Source organism: Thamnophis elegans, chromosome 2 (assembly GCF_009769535.1).
Source record: "Thamnophis elegans isolate rThaEle1 chromosome 2, rThaEle1.pri, whole genome shotgun sequence".
Classification (NCBI taxonomy): domain Eukaryota; kingdom Metazoa; phylum Chordata; class Lepidosauria; order Squamata; family Colubridae; genus Thamnophis; species Thamnophis elegans.
In genome coordinates this window covers 138146890-138167077 of record NC_045542.1, presented here as the reverse complement: position 1 = coordinate 138167077, position 20188 = coordinate 138146890, and the positions used below count along the sequence as shown (strand labels likewise).

General features: G+C 42.5%; 1 protein-coding gene across 13 annotated transcripts in view; it reads right to left on the bottom strand.

Moving 5' to 3' along the window:
* The window catches only part of CADPS (calcium dependent secretion activator), a 440774-nt gene extending 423518 nt beyond the window's left edge, over nucleotides 1–17256 (bottom strand). For 10 of the 13 annotated variants that reach the window (XM_032210572.1, XM_032210571.1, XM_032210579.1 and 7 more), the window contains exon 1: nucleotides 16883–17256. In XM_032210572.1, coding sequence (XP_032066463.1) covers nucleotides 16883–17256 — 374 coding nt within the window. The remainder of the gene's footprint in view (nucleotides 1–16882) is intronic. The other 3 variants (XM_032210573.1, XM_032210568.1, XM_032210581.1) reach the window with 1 other exon arrangement.
* Nucleotides 17257–20188: the final 2932 nt, after the last annotated feature.

Sequence of the window (20188 nt, the reverse complement as noted above, 5' to 3'; positions counted from 1 at the left end):
ACTTTCTGCCATTAGAGTGGTATCATCTGCACATCTGAGTTTGTTAATGTTTTTCTGGCAATCTTAGTTCCAACTTGTGGTTCTTCTAGCCTTGTCTTTCTCATGATGTGCTCTGTGTATAAGTCAAATAGGTAGGGCGACAGTATACAGCCTTGCCGAACTCCTTTCTAAATTTTGAACCAATCAGTGGTTCCGTGTACAGTTTTCACTGTTGCTTCTTGGCCCGCATATAGGTTTCTCCTAGGATCAAAGCTGATGACAAATACAAAACATAAATCTTAGAAGAACGTCACTCTGGACCTTGTACGTTCTTTATATTTTCCAGACTCCCTGCCTCCTTCGTATAATAATTGTGGTATTATTGCAAAACGACTTGTAGGTTAGGACCAACAACTGGAGACCAGAGCTACCAAAGTCTGGTGACCTAGTATCAGGAATAAATACTTAACAGAATAACAGAGTTGGGAGGAACCTTGGAGGTCCTCTAGTCCAACCTCCTGCTCAAGCAGGAAACCCTGTACCATTTCAGGCAATGTTGTCCAAGCCGTTCTTAAAAATCTCCAGTGTTAGAGCACCCACAGCCTCTGGAGGCAACTCGTTCTGGAGGTAACTTACTACTGAAAAGTAGGCTCAGCCTCAATCCATGCCTCCTTATTTGTGTACAGCCTGTCCTTGGATGTTTCCCTTTGCCCACCATCACTTTGATTGTACTGGCTGTCCTCATCTCATGCCTCTTCTAAGTCTGACCCCAAGCCCTGCTGCTTTTTCTCATGCCAAAAAACAAACACTGATATCATACACTTAAATAGCATTAGTACTTAGACTTATATACCGCTTCACAGTGCTTTACAGCCTCTCTAAGCGGTTTACACAGTCGGCATGTTGCCTCCAACAATGTGGGTCCTCATTTTATCAACCTCGGAAGGATGAAAGTCAACCTTGAGCCAGCGAGACTCGAACTGCCAAACTGCAGTCAGTCAGCAGTCAGCATTCTAACCACTGCGCCACCGTGGCTCATAAATGCAACCATTTCATACAGCATATACTGGTAGTCCTTGACTTATAACCATTTATTTAGTGACCATTTGAAGTCACAACAGCACTGAAAAAAGTGACTTATGACCATTTTTCACACTTACGACTCTAACAGCATCCCCATGGTGACATACTCAAACTTCAGGCACTGGCCAACTGGCATGTATTTATGACAGTTGCACTGTCCTGGGGTCATGTGATCACCATTGGTAAACTTCTCAGCCAATCTTCGACAAGCAAACTCAGTGAGAGAATGCAGATTCACTTACTGACTGCATGATTCACTTCATAACGGCAGCGATTTGTTTAATAACTATGCCAAAACAAAGATTGTAAAATGTGGCAAAAGCAACTTAGCAACTGCCTTGCTTAGCAATAGAACTTCTGGGCTCAATTACGGTCATAAATCAAGGACTACCTATATATTAAAGTGTAAGACCTACCCACAGAAAGGAAAAAGCTCAGTAACTGCCTGTCTGGCATGGAAAATTGAGAAGTCACAGCAATAGGGAAACTCTAACTCTCTCTCCCTCTCCCCCGTTCTTTCTCCCTCCCTCCTTCTTCCTCCTTCCCTCCCTCTCATCTCTCCCTCTTCCTCCCTCCCCTCCCTCTCTTTCCCTCATTCCCTCCTTCTTCCTTCCTCCCTCTCCCCCTCCCACCCCACTCTCTCTTCCTCCCTCTGCCTCTCTCCCTCCCCCTCCCTCGCTCTCCCCTCCCTCTCTCTTCCTCCCCCCTCCCCCCTCTCTGAATGTAATATCTGGCAATCCAAATTGAACACCTGGCAAGTTGCTTGCTGAAGCTTCCCAATCCTGACAGTATTTTCTTAAGACGGCTCAAAATCAAGGTGGCATTAATACTGGATAGGAGAAGCTTAAGAATGCAATGCAGATATGCAGTATGTGGACTAGAGCTATAAATACTCTTCTACAAGAGAGAGAGAGAGAGAAGTCTGTTCCATGGATAAAAGAAGAGCCCAAAGAAGTGTTTACAGTGCAATTGTGTTATTGATTATATCTCTAAGACAATAATTCATGATAAATGATGGACTGCTAACCCACAACACGGTCATATTAAAACAATTCACCAGAAACTTGGGCTGAAAGGTAATTTATTTGCATTCCCCATTTTTGTTAGTTGCTTTCTCAAGATGGAGAAGGGTAAATATTTAAAGTGCAGTTAAATTAAGCCGGGTAAGGTCACTGTAAAAGGAACGGCTGGGATATGTTCACTTTGTCTATCTCCAACATGGCATTTCATGCTTAGCACGCTTTCATTCAACATGAGAGCGCTGCATGAAATTGGCTCTGGTTTAAAATGATACATCACTAGAGGCATCACTAACTTTGTCTAGATTTTTATTTATTTTAATGAAATGTTACATATGTATTTACATCCCGGCAAGAAAACCAACAAAAGTAATCCAGGCAATACTGCCTGAATATCATTTGTGAATTATTTTTTGCCAATTCCTCTAGACACCCTATTTCTCACTACTGATTACAAGGAAAATCTGCTTCTTGCCATGTGAAACCTGCTCTCTTTTATACTGTGTTGGCATAACATAATTTCCTGATGCCACTGCTAACATCTTCCCTAAAGCAATCTAACTTCTTGCCTACAAGTTCTGATTAATCAGAATTAATTAAACCGGGGGGGCGGAGCCTGTTGCCGAGGAGGGCTCAACCGAGCTCCTCTCAGAGATCTGGTCTGTATATCTAAATAAGATCATAGATATCACCCCTTTTTGGCTAAGAAAGGGGCAGGGAGTAGCTCTGTGTGCTAGGGTCTATTCGTAATTCACAGCCTTTCTCTTTTTTTTTGGCTGTGGACAGAGATTAGATCCAGCGTGAGCGGAGCTTTTATCTCCAGCCAGTTCTTCTCAGCTGCCTTTTTTGAAGCCCCAGACAGGCGAGCCCCCCCCCCCCCAGGACAAAGCAAAGTTGTTTGAAGCTAGGATTAATACGGGCGGGTCCCACCCCTGTGAGATTTATGCTTTTATTACTATCTTAAACACCAGCACCATTTGTCTTAGAGGCTTCTTTGTTTAAACGGACTTCAAAATGGTGATTTCTCCCCGTTGGTGACTGATAGGGGATGTACTTAGCCGGTTTTACCTTCCTGCAGACCGCTCCTTAACAAAATAATTTTTTTTTTTTTTGGAAACAGAGGGGAGCGAAAGCGCTGTTTATTTGTTTATTTATAATGGCACCCAGGTCAAAATCGAAGCGTCTCTCTACAAATGTGCCTAAAGAATCTAAAGAATCTATACTGGAATCGCAGCCCTTGTCTCCTACGCCCTCTACTGGAGAATTTTTAACACAGGAATCTTTCTTTCAAATGCTTAATGATTTTAAACAAGAAATTAAGGAATTTGTATTGGAGCTATATGATGATTTAAAGTTTAAAATTGACCAAATGAAGGCGAATACGTTTGCAGCCGTGTCTGCCCTGTCAGATTATTCTGCTGAAATAGAGAATAAATTGGAAAGCTTGGAGGAGGCTAATTTTAATTTGACTACTAATATTCAAATCTTACAACAAAAAATTAGAGACACTCAAGAACAGCTCGTGATGATAAACTTTAATAAGAAGGCATTCGCAACAAGAGTCAGAGGATTCCGCGAAAAGGAGCGAGAGAATCTGAAACAGACCTTTGTTGAAGCCTTCAGCCATGCGGTGGGAAGCCCGGGACTTAACTTTGATTGGCAGATTCGGAAAATCTATCGCCAGAACTCGTTGGTAGCGGAACAGCGACAGCTCCCGAGGGATATAATTATATATTTTTCCACAAAAGAATCCAGAAACGCGATTATGCAAAAGTTTCATAATAATAGTCTGCGAGTTGATGACCAGGACTTGATTGTCTTCAAAGAAATACCTTTCCAGATGTTGAGAGCAAGAAGAGACTATGCTTTTTTAACTAAAGAGCTTAGAAATCAACAGATTCAATATAGATGGGAGGCCCCAGCCGGCATTACGGTCACATTTGAGAATCAAAGACTTCGTCTTAACTCTGTTTTGGAGGCTCGAGATTTCTATTACAAGACTTTGAAGGCGGGACTTCCTGATTCACTTGGAAAAGAGGAAAGACAAGCTGAAGGAGAAGGCAAGCAACAGACCACATGGCTGCAAGATGGAGGGGGTAGCCTTTCCTCCCTCGGAGAAGCAGAAAAGCGGAGATCGAGGATTTAGACATTTTAAAATATTTGCCAAAGTTGTGGACTGAATGGGGGTTTGCGACCTCTCTCCGGTAGAAAAAGCAGAACTTATTGGTGGGGTGATACTGATTGTATATATGTAAAATGAATGCGGAATGATTTATGTTGTTTAAATTCTGTTAGAAGGGATTACTTTAAAACAGAAGGTAAACTGATTCTTGTTGAAAGTATTATTTGAATATGTGGAATGATCCATGCTATTTAATTTTTATTAGAAGGGAAAGCTTGGTGAAATTATTTTGAGTTGGATTTTAAATTAATGTCTGCATAAATTTGATAGTGGCAAATATCAGAGAAGCAAGGGATGAGGGTAAAATGCATGCGGAATGATTTACGTATATTGGTGGGGTGATATTGAATGTATATATGTAAAAGGATGCAAAATGATTTATGTTGTTTAAATTCTGTTAGAAGGGAAAGCTGGACGAGATTATTTTTTAAAACAGAAGGTTAACTGATTCTTGTTGAAAGTATTATTTGAATATGTGGAATGATCCATGCTATTTAATTCTTATTAGAAGGGAAAGTTTGGTGAAATTTTTTTTAGCTAGATTTCAAACTAATGTCTGCATAAATTTGATAGTGGTAAATATCAGACAAGCAAGGGATGAGGGTAAAATGCATGCGGAATGATTTACGTTGTTTAAATCCTATTAGAAGGGAAAGCCAGTCGGGATCATCTTAAGATAGAATGTAAACTGATTTTTGTGTAAAGTAATACTTGATTCACGCTGCTTAAATTTTACTAAGAAGGGAAAGTTTGGTTAGATTATTTTGAATTACTGTTTGAAAATAAGGTTAAGAAAGATTATTTACGCTGTTTAAATCCTATTAGAAGGGAAAGTTTGATTATTCTTCTGTAAAGTAATATTTGAATATGTGGAATGATCCACGCTGCTTAAATTTTACTAGAAGGGATTATTTTTGAACTAGATTGTATATTGATGTCTATACAAATTTGTACAAATGTTTATCTGAATACAAGGTTAAGGAAGAGGAACGGGAGAGTCTACAGGAGGTTGGGGTAAATAACAAAGAAGTAAGAGACGAGAATAAAATATAGATAGAATGACTTACACTATTTAAGCATAGATAAAGATGGGGGGCTGAGCTTAACACAAAGAGTTCTTTTTCTTTTTTTTCCTTTTTCTTTTTTCTTTTTTCTTTTCTTTCTTTTTTCTTGTTTTTCTTTTCTTTAATATATTACTTTTATTTTTAATCCATACGAACACAAGATACTTTAGATAGAAGGCAGTGCCAGGTGTGGGCCCCGGGAAGTCGGGAGGATTAGGGATGGGGATTTATGGGGGGTGGGTGGGTGGGTGTTAACATAGTCTCAATAAGAACAAGAATGCACTTATATACGGTTGTTTTTTTTTTTCCTTTTTTTTTCTCTTTTCTTTCTTTATATTTTTTTTTCCTTGGTTTATTTTACTTTTTATCAGATTAAACAACACTTGAATAAAGGCATACACCAAGGAGGGAGGTAGAGGGAAAGAAGAGGGAGGAGTAAGGAAGGAGTAAGGGGAATGTAAGGAGGGCGTGTTGGGAGTAAGGGGAGAAGGAAGGTTTGAGGGGAAAGGGAAGTAGGAGGGGAGTGTTAGAGGGAGGAAAGGAAAGTTGGAGGGGGTAGATGGGGTGTATGGAGGATGGAAGTGTCAGGTGGGGTTGTGAATGATGAGTTGTGTTTTCTTTTTTATTTTGTTTTATTATTTTTTTCTTATAGCAAATACTCTGTATATAAGTGACTGTAAAATGGAATGTGAAAATGAATAAAATATATTTTAAAAAAAAAAAAGTTCTGATTAATCATCCACTTTGACTGAATGGTTCCGACCTCATCTGTTGTGTGTGGGGGGTGGGGGAAATGACTCAACTTTTATGTTTCAGAAAACAGGGAAGAAGTTTTACGCTCGGAATAATAATGTCAAACCCAACTCAGATTTCCTTGAAGTCTTGTAGTTTTACAAACGACTCTGAGGACATTCTAAAGCTGGTTAAGACATTACTTTATACCACACGGAGAGAGATGACACCCCCAAGATACAGGGGTGGATTCTGGCAGAGACTACTGTTGGTTCGCTCAGGGACGTACTAGGCACATGCACTTGATGTGCACTGTGGGCGCATGTGCAATACAACTAAAATTGCAACTAAATACAAATACAACGAGGAAACAAGATGGCGCCACTGTAGGTGCTGCCTGGAGAACTGGTTCGGGGGCGTGGCAGGCCTGGGGCGCTGCCAATTCCAGTCTGAACCAGCAGGAACACACCACTGCCAAGATATGAACTGTTCCCCTCCTTTCCAATTTCCTTGAAGAGCTCTGCAGATAGTGGTCCCTCAAACTGTGGCATTGCTCAATTACTCGTCCCAAAATATGATTTTAATTGCAGACCTTGTCAATAAATGAGGATTAGTGCATATTTAATATATATTTAAAATGTTCCCCTCAGTCTTTAACTAGAAATAAATGAACAGCTGATCCATTATTAAAGACATTCAGCATACGTCGTTGTTATTTCCAGTCAAGGAAATAAAGAATCTATTTTGAATGCTCTGAGTTACTAGGAGTACAGGTAGTGCTCGACTTATAGCAGTTCATTTAGTGACCATTCAATTTACAATGGCCCTGAATAAGGTGAGTTATGGCCATTTTTCACACTTGCAACTTTTGTAGCATCCTCATGAACATGTGATCAAAATTCGGAAGCTTAGCAACTGGTTCATACTTAGGACCGGGCTCTCTTGCAGCCCTTTGTCAGCGAAAACAGAGCTCGGGGAGGCTGTGCACACCTTGGTTTTGGGCTGAGATGGCTTCCTGTACCCTCTGCCACCAAAAACAGACATCGGGGAGGCTGCGCAAGCTGGCCATGCCCCCATAGACATGCCTCCCTGGGCCCCCAGGTCAAACATAACCCTGATGCATCCCTCAATGAAATCAAGTTGGACACCCCTGTTCTAGATAGTAAGGTGAGATTTTAAATGTGAAGAAATGATCCCTCCTAAGAAAAGTTGTCTGTCTTTATATGTCACAGTCAACAGCCCCCAGCAGCAACTATGAGTATGAAACCAAACAGGGGTGGACCTTTTGACCATCAATCCACTCTGCAGCAAAACAAAACAAAAAAAATAGAAACAGGTTAGTTCATTCACTGTCCACATCCTAGACCAGTGATGGTGAACCTTTTTGGCCCGGGGGGCATGTGCGCATCAGAAAATGAACTTCTGGTTTCCGGCGTGCATGCGCATGTGCCGATCATCTGGCCGGTGTGCATGCTCATGCTGGGAAATGGAAGGCTAGTTCTTCTGGTTTCTGGCACTGCTGCATGCGCAAAGGCCAACTGATCGTTGTGTGCATGTGTGCACCAGAAACCCCGAAGAGGAACAGGCTACGCCCCACGTGCCAGGCAACATGGCTCCGCGTGCCACTTTGGGCACATGTGCCATAGATTCACCATCACGGTCCTAGACAATTCTGCAATTCTGATCACACGGCTCTGCGAATAGGCAGAGGAAACCTTCAGAGCAAAACATTTTAAGTGAACCAAGCCATAATTTATAGAAAATGTTCTCTCTCTCTCTCTCTCCTCTCTCTCCCCCACCCTCTGTCTCTCCCTCCCCCTCCCCCTCTCTCTTTCCCTCTCTCTTTCCCTCCCTCTCCCTTCCACTTTCTCTCCCTCTTTCTCTCTCTCCCTTCCCCTCTCTTTCCTTCCCCCCTCTCCCTCCCTGCCTCTCTCTTCCTGTCCCTCTCTCTCCCCCTCTCTCCCTCCCTATCTCTCCCTCTCTCTCTCTTTTTGTCTTGGGACTGGTTGGAAAGGGGAGATTGGGAGAGAGCGGGGGTGGATGGGGGTGGAAGAGAGAGGCAGAGCCACATCCAAGATACCTTGAAGCTGTTTTATCTTGGAGGAAATTCATCCCCCAATATTGCAATGAAGCAGATCATCACTAGCAGCTGAATGAGCCGTTTGAGAAGGAGGTTGCACCTCTGTGTCTCCCAATTAATTAAATAGTTCAGTTAACTCCATGCTTTCAACATCCAATTCTGGATTTAAAAAAAACAAAAACCCAAGCATTAACTCTGAAGAGACCTGGCCAGTTTGCAAACAGTCCTTAAATTTACAACTTTTATTAACCCAGAGAAGAAACTACAGTACATTTCAGGAACCAAACCATTACCAGTTGTTGTTATAATTTGCTTTGGTACATTACTATACCTCTTCCTATGTTCTCTGATTCCTCCCCCGCCCCAATAGCCTATTTATATTTTTATTTAAGTAAATCCCTTTTGAAATGCATTAGTGATGAGTGTAGAGTTTAAGTGCTTTGATGATTATGACAATTAGGATGTCTATGAAAATATTTAGCGATAGGTTATTCAATCCCCTTGCTGGCTGCTGTGTTTTCTCTTTGAAGGCTCAAGACAATTGTGCACATTAGTAAAGTTCCTGCATCTATAACCAATCTTGCCCATTACATATTTTAGAGTGGATTATCCTCCTTCTAGTCAGAAAACATTCTCAGCGGATCAGAAATATGCATACTTCAAAAGCAAGTCCATTAAAGAAATAGCTTTTCCCTATTTTTAAAGGATAAATTATGAATATTACAAAGCTGATGTAAGTGGTAATCTCTAACATTTCCACAATCCTTTAATATTTGCTGTCAGCATTTATTCAAAGTGCAGGTAATTACATTATTGCACGGCTAGTATTTTACATTTTGTTCATCATAACATCTTATAGTTGGAGAGCAAAGGATTTTATATGATCACAAAATAGAATGGGGCTTTATAAAGATGGCCCGTTGGTACCTAAGAATGTTTTTGTACATCCAAATTAAGGTCCATCTAGTTCAGCTTTCACATTTCAAGAATGATTTAATCTGAGGTTTCCAAGAGCTCATAAAATATAGGACTCCCAGAAAGCATAAAAGTTGATTATATCATTTACCTACATTGCGTCTTATTATCCCACTCACTCCATATGGAAGGATTCTTTGGAGAATATGTGTCATTTTCCTGAAATATGTATATCATCTGCAACATCAGCCTCTATTCACTCCTAATACAACTTTTTGTTAGAAGATAGGGACTCTACATCATGTGGACCAGGGGTGTCAAACTCACGTTGTCACAGCAGTGTCATGTGATGTACCTTGACTCCTTTGCTAAACAAGGTGTGGGTGTGGCCAGGGTGTGATGTATCTGGCCTGAGGGCTGCAAGTTTGACAGCCCAGTTGTAGATCGATGAATAGGGACAATGGTGGGATTCAAATAATTTAACAACCGGTTCGCCCAGGGTCAGGCTGGGCCACACCTCCAACGACAGCCAACCTGACCCTGGGCAAACCGGTTGTTAAATTACAACCCCACCCCACCCCTGCTATCAAAGTGGATCCTGGGCACTGTGCTGCAATGGAGAAAGAACGGTCGGCACGAGGGAAGGAGGAACAGGGAGAAGAAAGAGAGAAAGTGGCATTCTTCTTCCCTTGTACTAGCTGCTCCGTTGCTTGTTTCTCTATTGCAGTGCAGCACCCAGGATCCATTTTGATAGTGGGGGGTGGAATTTAACAATCCCGATTCACCCGAATTGGTGCAAACCAGCTGAATCCCACCACTGGATAGGGAACATGGAAAAGGTAGTGTCAAAAACACCTGGAAGGTCAAGGGTTACTTATGGGTATTCTATAAATGTCTCATGTATCATTCAATGGTGGAGAAAGGAAGGTTGTCATATGACAGAGCCAGTTTGGTCTAGTAACTAGGCTAGTACAGGTAGCCTAGTTACAAGTTACAACTGTTTGCTTAGTGACCATTCAAAGGTACAACGGCACTGAAAAATGTGACGTATGTCTGTTTTCCACAGTTACGACCTTAGCAGCATCCCCATGATCATGTGATCAAAATTCAGATGCTTGGCAACTGGTTCATATTTATGACCATTGCTGTGTACCAAGGTCATCCAATCACCTTTTGCAACCTTCTCACAAGCAAAGACATTGGGGAAGCCAGATTCACTTACTGGGTTATTAACTTATCCACTGCAGTGATTCACTTAACAACTGTGGCAAGAAAGGTCATAAAATGAGGCAAACCTTACTTTAAAAATGTCTCGCTTAACTACAGAAATGTTGGGTTCAATTTCGGTCATAAGTTGAGGACTCTCTCTGTAAGTGGGTGACTGTCCATTTACATTTTAGCCATGAAAGCCAGCTGGGGGATTTTGGACCAGTCACTTTCTCTCTCATTCCAACCCATATTCACAGGGTTGTGGGGGAAAATATTTGCCGCCTTGAATTATTTGTAAACGAATAAAGGGCAGGATACAAAGAAGTACAGTAAATAAATAAATAAACTTTGATCATGCTGAGCTGATGAAGTAAAACATTCCAGAAATCAATACTGCAGAACGAAACTGACAATCCATTACGATGGGTTTTTTTTTTAAGCAGACTGTGAGAAGAAAGTTTTATTATCCATGAAAATTCAGTCCACTCTTACAAATTTCAAATCTTGAGAAAATTCCATGTATATTTTTTTTTGCTGAAAAATCTAGCAAGAATATCAGTCAGGGGAGTGATGATGACAATCCATAATGGCATTCCATGGGATTCAGAGGACTCAAAGGTACTTTTTCAAGAGGCAAATGGAATTTCTGGGTTTTTTCCCCCCTTTGATGACGTTTCCTTCCCATCCAAGAAGCATCTTCAGCTCTGATTTAGAGGAAATTCCAAGTGTTGCCTCCAGGCAGAGTTAAGCTTAGCAGTTTCATACAGAGAATGTAGTCCTACTGTAGCTGGACATCTGTAGAAAAACCCCTGGTTAAATTATATGAAAGTTGTTTTCCCACTTAATTGTTATGCTTCTCAAACAAACTCTGTAGTGTTTCGCTATGGGGAATTGGAGAGTATCTTTATTCAGTTTACATTTTTGACTGAAAACTACTTGAGTTAATTCATCAGGAACTATGATTCCTGACATAAAGCCATTTCAATCTATCATATCGTTCCTTGCACTTGCCCATAATCCTTTGGAGGTGCAATTCATGATAGCAATAGTAATAGCAATAGCACTCAGACGTATATACCGCTTCACAGTGCTTTACAGCCCTCTCTAAGCCGTTTACAGAGTCAGCATATTGCCCTCAACAATCTGGGTCCTCATTTTACCCACCTCGGAAGGATGGAAGGCTGAGTCAACCTTGAGCCTGGTGAGATTTGAACTGCCAAACTGCAGGCAGCCGGCAGTCAGCAGAAGTAGACTGCAGTACTACACTCTAACCACTGCGGCACCATGGCTCTTGATTATGATTATGGTCATGATTATGATGTAAGGGATGTTGCACATCTTAGAGCAGGGCTGTCAAACTTGCAGCCAGCAGGTCGGATGCCTTATGTGCTGGCCACGGCCATGCCCAGTTTAGCAAAGGGGAAAAAGTCCCGATATGTGACGTGATGCTGCTGTGACAATGTGAGTTTGACACCCCTGTCTTAGTGCATCATGCTGGGGTGGAGTTTTTTTTGAAGGCAGAGGTCTGTTCAGGGTTAACCTCCCCAAGAATTTAAACCCTTCTTTTGGTCCCACCATCTGTTGAGTCACATTTGGCAGGAACACCAAAAAAGGACCTTCTTGGTGGTTGCTCTCTAATTCTGGATTTTCCTTCTCTTTGTTGTTCTTTTGCCCGGAGGAAGAAATTGTTTTATTCCAACAAGCTGTTAGTTTTAAGATGTCTTTAAACAAAAAACAAGAAGCTTTTAAACAGGTGTAAATGTCTTTAGATTTATTTTCTCCAATGTTTCATGTTGTATTTTATCAGTACTGTATGGCTGCGAGCAATACAGAGTGCTACTTATTGGAAGAGTTAGAACATGAATTTAGCAAGTACATGATACATTACGAAACCTGCAACTGATACAAAGGACCGTAATCCTTGTCTGCCTGAAGGAGACAAGAAGTTAAATTGTACTATTCGGTGGCATGTCCCTAATCAATAAGCACAACAGTGTAACTGCTGCTTAGCAATTGTGTGACAAAATCATGTGTCAAAAACCGCCTTCCTTGGGAGTGACTGTTTAATTTGGGTGGGGAAGAGAAGAGAAGAAAGCTATGTGTAGGAGAGAGAAAAACCTGAATAAAACAAAGCCAAGACTCTGTCTCAGAATACTAAAATCTCTGTCAACAGTTCCAAGTGGATCTGGAACAAATGAGTCATTTTACTGTAGCAAATATATTTCTAAAATCAATCTGTTTGAAACAGCACATGAGCTCTCATCTCAATCCCTATAAAAATATCTTTAAAAAAACACCACTCAGGTTGTCCAAACTTCGATTGATTGGTATAAAAGAAACGTAACACTGGGTACACCATAGGAAAACCACAAAGTGAACTCATTTCACTTTTTAATTTGTCAGTAAGAAAGAGCTGCACTGTTTTTGGAAAAGTAGCCTTGTAATGCATGAACATAGTAGCTGCCAGAAACTTATTAAAGCAGCTGCATCTTTCTCCCACATTTGGCTAGCGGCTTCTGATTCCAGGGGAAACTGTGGCTATGTTGAAGGGGTACAGATAGATGTTCTATTTTTGCTCTTGTACTCTAAAGGAAATATAGAATCAAATTCAAAGTGTAACCCTTATGCATGATTTTATAAATAAGTCCTGCTCATATGCCTCTTGCATGCAATATCCTAAAGTCAATCTATCATTTTTCTAGTTAAAAGAATCCCAATATTTGACCTGAAGGGAAAAATATCTGAAAAACCCTGAAGAACTACTATTAGCTAGATTAGACAGTACTTTGAGATATGAATTGTATTATTGTTGTTTTGATTCAGTACAAGGATACATACAGTATATTCATGTTGTTCAACATTACTTTTTTCCTTCCCTGGTCAAGTTTCCTGGGCTCTTTGCTTCTGACAATGCTAGTTCTCATTTCACCATAATCTGATTGGCTCTTGTTGAACATGATTGTTGTTCAGTTACACAACGTACATGGTAGATATAGCATTTTCCCCTCCTCCTTCTTACAGCAGCCCGACACAACAGGTAACATTCGACTTTACAGATTGCAAGTCAAGGCCAATCAATGATCATGGCTTATCAGACCTTTGAATCAAAGTTTTCCAAGATATGGAGGCCAAATTTTCTGATCCATTTTGTTTATCACCACATTATTATTATTATTTTTTGGCAAAACCTAATGAATGTTTCACATTTAATTTTTCCCTAACCCAGACGAAGAATATACAAATGGTGAAAATATAACTTTGCCCATAACATGTTATTGCACAATGCAGGAGTTCCAAGACCAGGATATAAAATTTAATTGGTATTATTATCAGAGTATGACACACAGCTAAGAAACATATGTAAGAATCTGGCTTTCTGTCCACATCAAAATCTTCAAACTGTGTTGACCTGATATGCTTTCCTACTTCCTTATGCTTGAATGGACTAATAATAGCTTTGTGGCATGACAGAGCTGAATGAATGTCATCCTCATCAATATGTCCTAGAGTCATTTTGGTATAGAAAGGTCATTGGCAGAAATGAAACTAATCTACAATTCCTCAGAATTAGACTTTCTAAGAGTAATTGAATTTAAATGTGATTTTTTTTTTGTGATTGGTAGGGCAATGATTACAAAGAAACCACAAATGCATCAGAGATTCATTTTGACTGGAAAATAGGAATATAGAAAGAGGCAGTCATAACTAAGTTTGCTGGGTTTCTTTGGCAAAAACACGCATTCAAATTGATCTGTGACGGATGATGTTATTTTTGTCACGTTCATATCCTGCCTTTCCTCAGGATACTCAAAGTGGTGCTTCTGTGAGTCGCCATTTTTTTTCTTATCATTGTGTGAATTAGATTGAATTAATGTCTGATGAGTAAGTCCCATAGTTGGCTAAAGAATTTCCTGATTCTCCTGGACCCAATTCATTTCCTCAAATATTCCTGTAAAATTGACCGGTGTCCTTTTCATTGGTTGCCAAATTAAATCAGTCACAGTCAGTCAGTCAGTCAGCCTGCCTGCCTGCGTGCCTGCCTGCCTACCTACAGTACCTACCTACCTACCTACCAGCTATCATCTATCAGTTCTCCCTCTCTCTCCCCCTACCTCTCTCTTATAGTGTCACCCATTTCACAAAACAGTCACAAAAAGTGACTCTGCCTGTGCCAGAGTCCACCTGAGTGCCTCTCTCTTTAATTCTGAATTAGTTTTCTCCATGTTAAGACATGGGTTTGCTAGTAGTTTCCTTTCCGTGCATCCCATCAGTCATGTTAAGCATTATGATTGGAGAAGAGCATTTCTGTATAACAGGAAGCTGTTATTCATTCAGAAAAATACACACGAGCGCAAACATGCTTTGCAGGCCAAGCAGTGGATTACTCAGCTTTCTGCCCTGCAAACACTTATGTTGGTACCAGAATATAAATCCAACGGTTGCGTGTCGATGGCTGTTTACAAGGCAAAGATTGGGACAGTCGACAGAAGAATTTGCTATTTTTCTTTAAAAACAACATTTTCTCATTTATTTTGATAGAAATTTGAAAGGATGTAAACAATCATTGTTCCAGCATCTTAATGTAAACAGTTCATACCTTAGTCTAATTACATAGTGGAAAACTCTTCTCTGAAAGATGGCTTTGCAATATATCAGTGGAAAGTTTCCCTTATATCCCAGACTTTCCCTATAAAAGTCATAATCGTCTATGTACGTACTTCTTCCCCACAAAAATCCCATTTCACTCAGTGAGACTTAATGGCCACAAATACTAACTATTTGATACTAACTGGAATGTTACTTTGAGTTCGACAGTAAGACATCCTAGGATAAAAATATGCCACAAATTCATTAGCTGACCTTGGGAAAAATCACTTATATATTTTTCCTTATCTAAATCTGATTTCAAATGTAAAAATCCTCCAGCATTCATTTCTGCTTTGTTTCTAGGACATACCAAACAAAAAGCTAATATGAAATCACTTTTTATTTTCAATATACTAACTGTTCAGTAGAAAATACCCGTCCTACGGAATATAGAATTAAATACAGATATTTTAAGCACATTACCCAGAAAGAATGGATAGCAATGAAGCATCAAATATATGAACGTTTACATTCCCCTTTTGGATTGTTCTAGTTTTTGCAGCTTCTTTGTTGTTGTTTAAATTTAGTGTATTTGTACTGTATGTTTACTACTACAAGCCATCAAGATCACAAGACTTAACTCTGCAGGCATCGCTGTCCCTGGTCATAGAATTTTGCAGGACCCATCTGTGCAGGCTGCTTTCAAAGGGAGGGGAGGAGAAGAAGTGAAGTGAACTAACGTGAAACATGTTCCACTATTGTTAGAGATCAAACACTGCAGCAAGAAGTGTTATGGCTAGAGGATCTTTAGCAAGGACACAGAAACATCCCAGAAATAATTGGTTCTCTCCGTGGCATGAGCACAGCAGGTGAGTGTATCGGCATAACCTTCCAGGAGAGCAATGGATTGGCCATTCCTCCCAAGAAAATCCTGAGAAAGACATGAGGAACTCTTTGGGAATGGCAGAGGACAAAGGACAAGTCTCAAGCTCAAGATGTACCCCTCCCTCTAACTCAATGCTTTTCCTCTCCTTTGGCATAAGGAGATTGGAGCAAAATGCCAACTCCCTCTTAGCATTAGCTGCAGTTATGTAAGGCCACAAGGGGAAAAGCAGCCAAGAAAGGCAATAGGTCATCTGACCTCTTGCTGACATGAATGCTGCCGATGCAGTAACGCTTGGACTTCTTGGTCCTGCTGAGGATTTGTTTTACACTCCCTCCCCAACTCTCGGGGTTCCTGCTTACTCTCCGCCTCTCCCAGAAAGTACTATGACTCCATGGACACACGAGGCCTTGTGTCCCCCTGATGTCCTTCCAGCTTCCTCGGCTCCTGCTGCATTCTCCTGCTGCAGACGTCACCAGCCTCTGCTCAGGTTCCATCTCCGTGGACAGGCTGATGGACCTGAACCAGTAGAGCTGTTTTCAGACCTTGACTTGGCAAGAGCATTGACCTTACTCTCAGCCAGAGAACAGCTGCTAGCCAGGGGACGGACTTGGGAGTCCCAGCAAATGTTTGAGGTGTTTTTAACTCCCAAGGAGAGAGATCTCACAGAGGTGCCAGACTCACTCACTCACTCTGTATGTGTGTGTGTGTGTGCGCGCATGCAGGCACGCGTGTCTATCTGTCTGTCTGTCTCTCCCTCCCTCCCTCCTTTCTCTCCCCCCCTCTCTCACACACACCAAACACAAGTTGCTTTTCCCTTGAGCTTTGGGGACTGCTAACAACCTTCCTCCAGAGGATCTTGCAAAGAGAGATGATCTCACAGCTCTACATAAACTCTCTCATTGCTAAACCCCCTTCAACACTGCCCCTCAACCCGCAGGAAAACTTACAAAGGAAAGGGCCCTGGACACAGCCTGTTTGGAGAAACTTTCGGCGGTCCCCACTTCCTTGTCCTGACTCTGAATTCTGACGTGTGCCAGGTAGTGCTTCTCCATACTCAGATGCCTCGGACCCTCCCCAGTTATTTCTCTGGACAGGTCTGGTTTCCTCAACCGACCTGCCTACCTCTGTTGTTCCCCTTAGCAAGACTTTACCTTTTGTTGCCTCCGTGCCATATCGGTGGGCTGCTTGGCATTGAATGGGTAGGCGATGCACCTCATGACGAAGACGTAAAGCTGCAGCTTCTTCTTCCTCTCTTCTTCCTCCTTTTGCAGCCTTTCCAGCTCTTCCTTCTCCTTCTCGCTCACCACCGAGGGGCTCGGGCTGGAAGGCCGGACGCTGCTTCCGCTGCGGCTGCTGGGTTGCAGCCCGCCGCTACTCCCGCCACCGCCGCCCCCAGAGCTCTCGCTGGTCCGGCTGGGAGAGAGCCGAGCCCCCGAGGCGGCTGGAGCCAACACTTCCTTGCTGCTCTCCTCTTCCACGATCTCATCGGATTCTTCCTCACTGGACGACGGGTCCAGCATGTTGACCGCAGACTAGTGCCCGCACTCGGCGGGTGCGAACGAGACTACCGGGGCAGCGGCACAAAAGCCCGGACGGATTGCTCTGGCGCCCTTCCTTCAACGCCTACCCGGCTCCTCCTGCCTGCTTTCGCAATTGCAACTAAAGGAGGGAGAAGATCCCCAGCCGATCGAGAGGGGTGGGGGTGGGTGGGAGAAAGGAGCCTTCAACGAAGAGCGGCGGAGGCAGCGGACGGCGGAGAACGCACCGCCGCCGTCTTCCCCAAGCTTACGTGGGTTTATGGCTTTAACTCTTGCCTCCCCAGGCGGGCTCCGCTGCTAGGGAGAGAAAGAGAGCGAGATCAAAGGCTGCTGTACGCCAGCTTACTCTTCATCCAGGGAGGCCGGTTCGGTCCCTCCAGCTCTCTTTTTCTCTCTTTCTCACTCACTCGCTCACACACACACTCTCTCTCTTTCTGTGGGGAGAACCGAAGGGGCTCTGCCGCGCCTTAGCCTTCCCTCTGGCTCCTTTCCTCCTTACAGCAATTCCTTGCTAAGGGAATAAAGCCGCAGCGCTGAGGAGCTCTCCAAGGTGCTGAGCCGCGAGTCACCAACTGCAGCGGCACCGAGAGCGCTCGGTCAGTGCAGAAGCAGCAGCGGCAGCAATAAGCAGAACGGCCCACCCCTGACTGCGCAAGCTCAGTGCTGCCTCCTCCTCCTCCTTTTCCTACCTCCTCTCCGCGCGCGCGGGCGCCGCACATGACTGTTTGCGAAAATGAAGCCCCCACCCTCGAGAGGTATTTGCCCTTACCTCACCTGCTCCCGCCCGCCCAGCCCCGCCTCGCCATGGCGTGGCGCGGTTTTTTCTTTTCTTTTCTTGCTTTGGCTCTTTCCCTTCTGGCTTAACCTGGAGCGATTTAGCAAAGAAATCGGAGGAGAAGGCGGATAAAGGATGGGTATCTCAATCGGGAGGCTTTTGGGGAGAGGAGCGGGGAGCAGCTCTTGAAATCCTGCAAAAAAAGCGGGGAAGGTAAGGGGACGCCTCTCTCTTTCCCTCGGAACGCGAGATCCCCCGCTTAATGAAGTTGTTATATGTTTTTTTTAAATCCCGCCTTTATTCCTTTATAAGTAACTCAAGGCAGTGAATATGCACAATACTCCTTCCTTCTCTTTCCCCCCCCACAACAACCCTGTGAGGTGGGTTCAGCCGAGAGAGAGGGGGGGGAGAAAGGAAAGGAAGAATGAAAGAGAAAGAGAAAGAGGGGGAGGGGAAAGGAAGGAAGGAAAGAAAGAAAAAAGAAAAAGAAAGAAAAAAGAGAAAGGAAGGAAGGAAGGAAGGAAGGCAGGCTGAAAATATCTTCTGACTTTCATGCCTAACAGTTTCCTGCCTTTCATCACTAAATCAAACTGGCCTCTTAAACTGAATAGTGGGAAATTTGGGATGAATGAAAACTGAAATTTAGTAAAAGTGAAATTTAGGAGGGGACAAATACTAAGGGGGCAGAGAAAGGGGTCATGGTTACTAATCTACAGCCCAACAAACAGCTTTTTGAAACAACAATGCACATTAATTTCAAAGAGTTGATCACAGAGAGAAAAACTTTTGGAGAGCAGCTTTGCTTGTCTTTGCAAATGCCCTCTGATTCTAGCTCTGCTGGTTGAGACCAAAGACTCTGTAGTTTCCGCAGGGGCCAGACTGGGAAGAATTTCACAGCCTCCCACTGTCGATCAGAGACATGAAGCTACCTCTCCTCCGCAGGGATGTCTGCCACTGTGATAATTAGCAGCCTCTTTCACCCTGCACCTGCGTAATCGCCTGTAAGAATAAACTCTTGCACTTAACTTTTCTCTAGAGCCTAGGCCAAAATGTCCCCCAACAAGCCTAGGGCAGATTTAAACAGGGACTGTGAGTTCTAAATGATAGGCTTATTATTTATTTATTTGAACATTTATGTATTGATTTATTTGTATCCCAGTTTTATTATTTTTACAAATAACTCAAAGTGGTAAACATAGGAATAGCACTTAGACTTACATACCGCTTCACAGCGTTTTACAGAGTCAGCCTATTGGCCCCAATAATTTGGGCCCTCATTTTACCCACCTTGGAAGGATGAAAGGCTGAGTAAACCTTGAGCCAGGAAGAGTCAAACTGCTAAACTACAGGTAGCCAATAGGCAGCCAAAGTAGCCTGCAATACTGCACTCTAACCACTATGTGATACGTGGGCTAAGAGAGAGAGAGGGAGTGACTGGCCAAAAGTCCCCAGCTCACTTTCATGGCTGAGATGGGACTAGAACTCACAGTCTCCTGGTTGCTAGCCTGATGCCTTAACTACTAGACCAACTGGCTCTCATGCACTGTCTTCTCTCACATACAACCAAGGAGATGTTTGTGATTTCTAAACTCCATGCTTTGAGATCTATTTCAAATGACACCTGAGATAAATAACAATAGCAATAGCATTTAAACTCATGTACTGCTTTATAGTGCTTTTACAGCCCTCTCTAAATGGTTTACAGAGTCAGCATGTTGCTCCCAACCATCTGGGTCCTCATTTTACTGAGTTTGAGTCAACCTTCAGCAAGTTAGAATTGAGTTCCTGGGAGTGAGTAGTGAATTAGCCCTGCAATACTGTGTTCTAACCACTGCCACACCATGGCTTCAAAGTAAAATAAATAGAAAAATGATCATTACTTTGCCATAATTACATAATAATGAAATGAAATGGAAGTGACTACCATGACCTGATGGCAATGCTCCCTGATATAAAGAGCTGGAAAAGGCAATCAGTGGATGAAGCAAAAGTTATTAGGGTAGATATGGTAGAGGTCATTGTTCGGTGATGTCAATCACCAATGCACTAGAAACAAGCACAATAGGAAATGCCAAAGCCTTAATATTGTAGTTTTATGACGTTTTTGAATTGTAGTTTTATTTTCTGTGAAATCCAAGT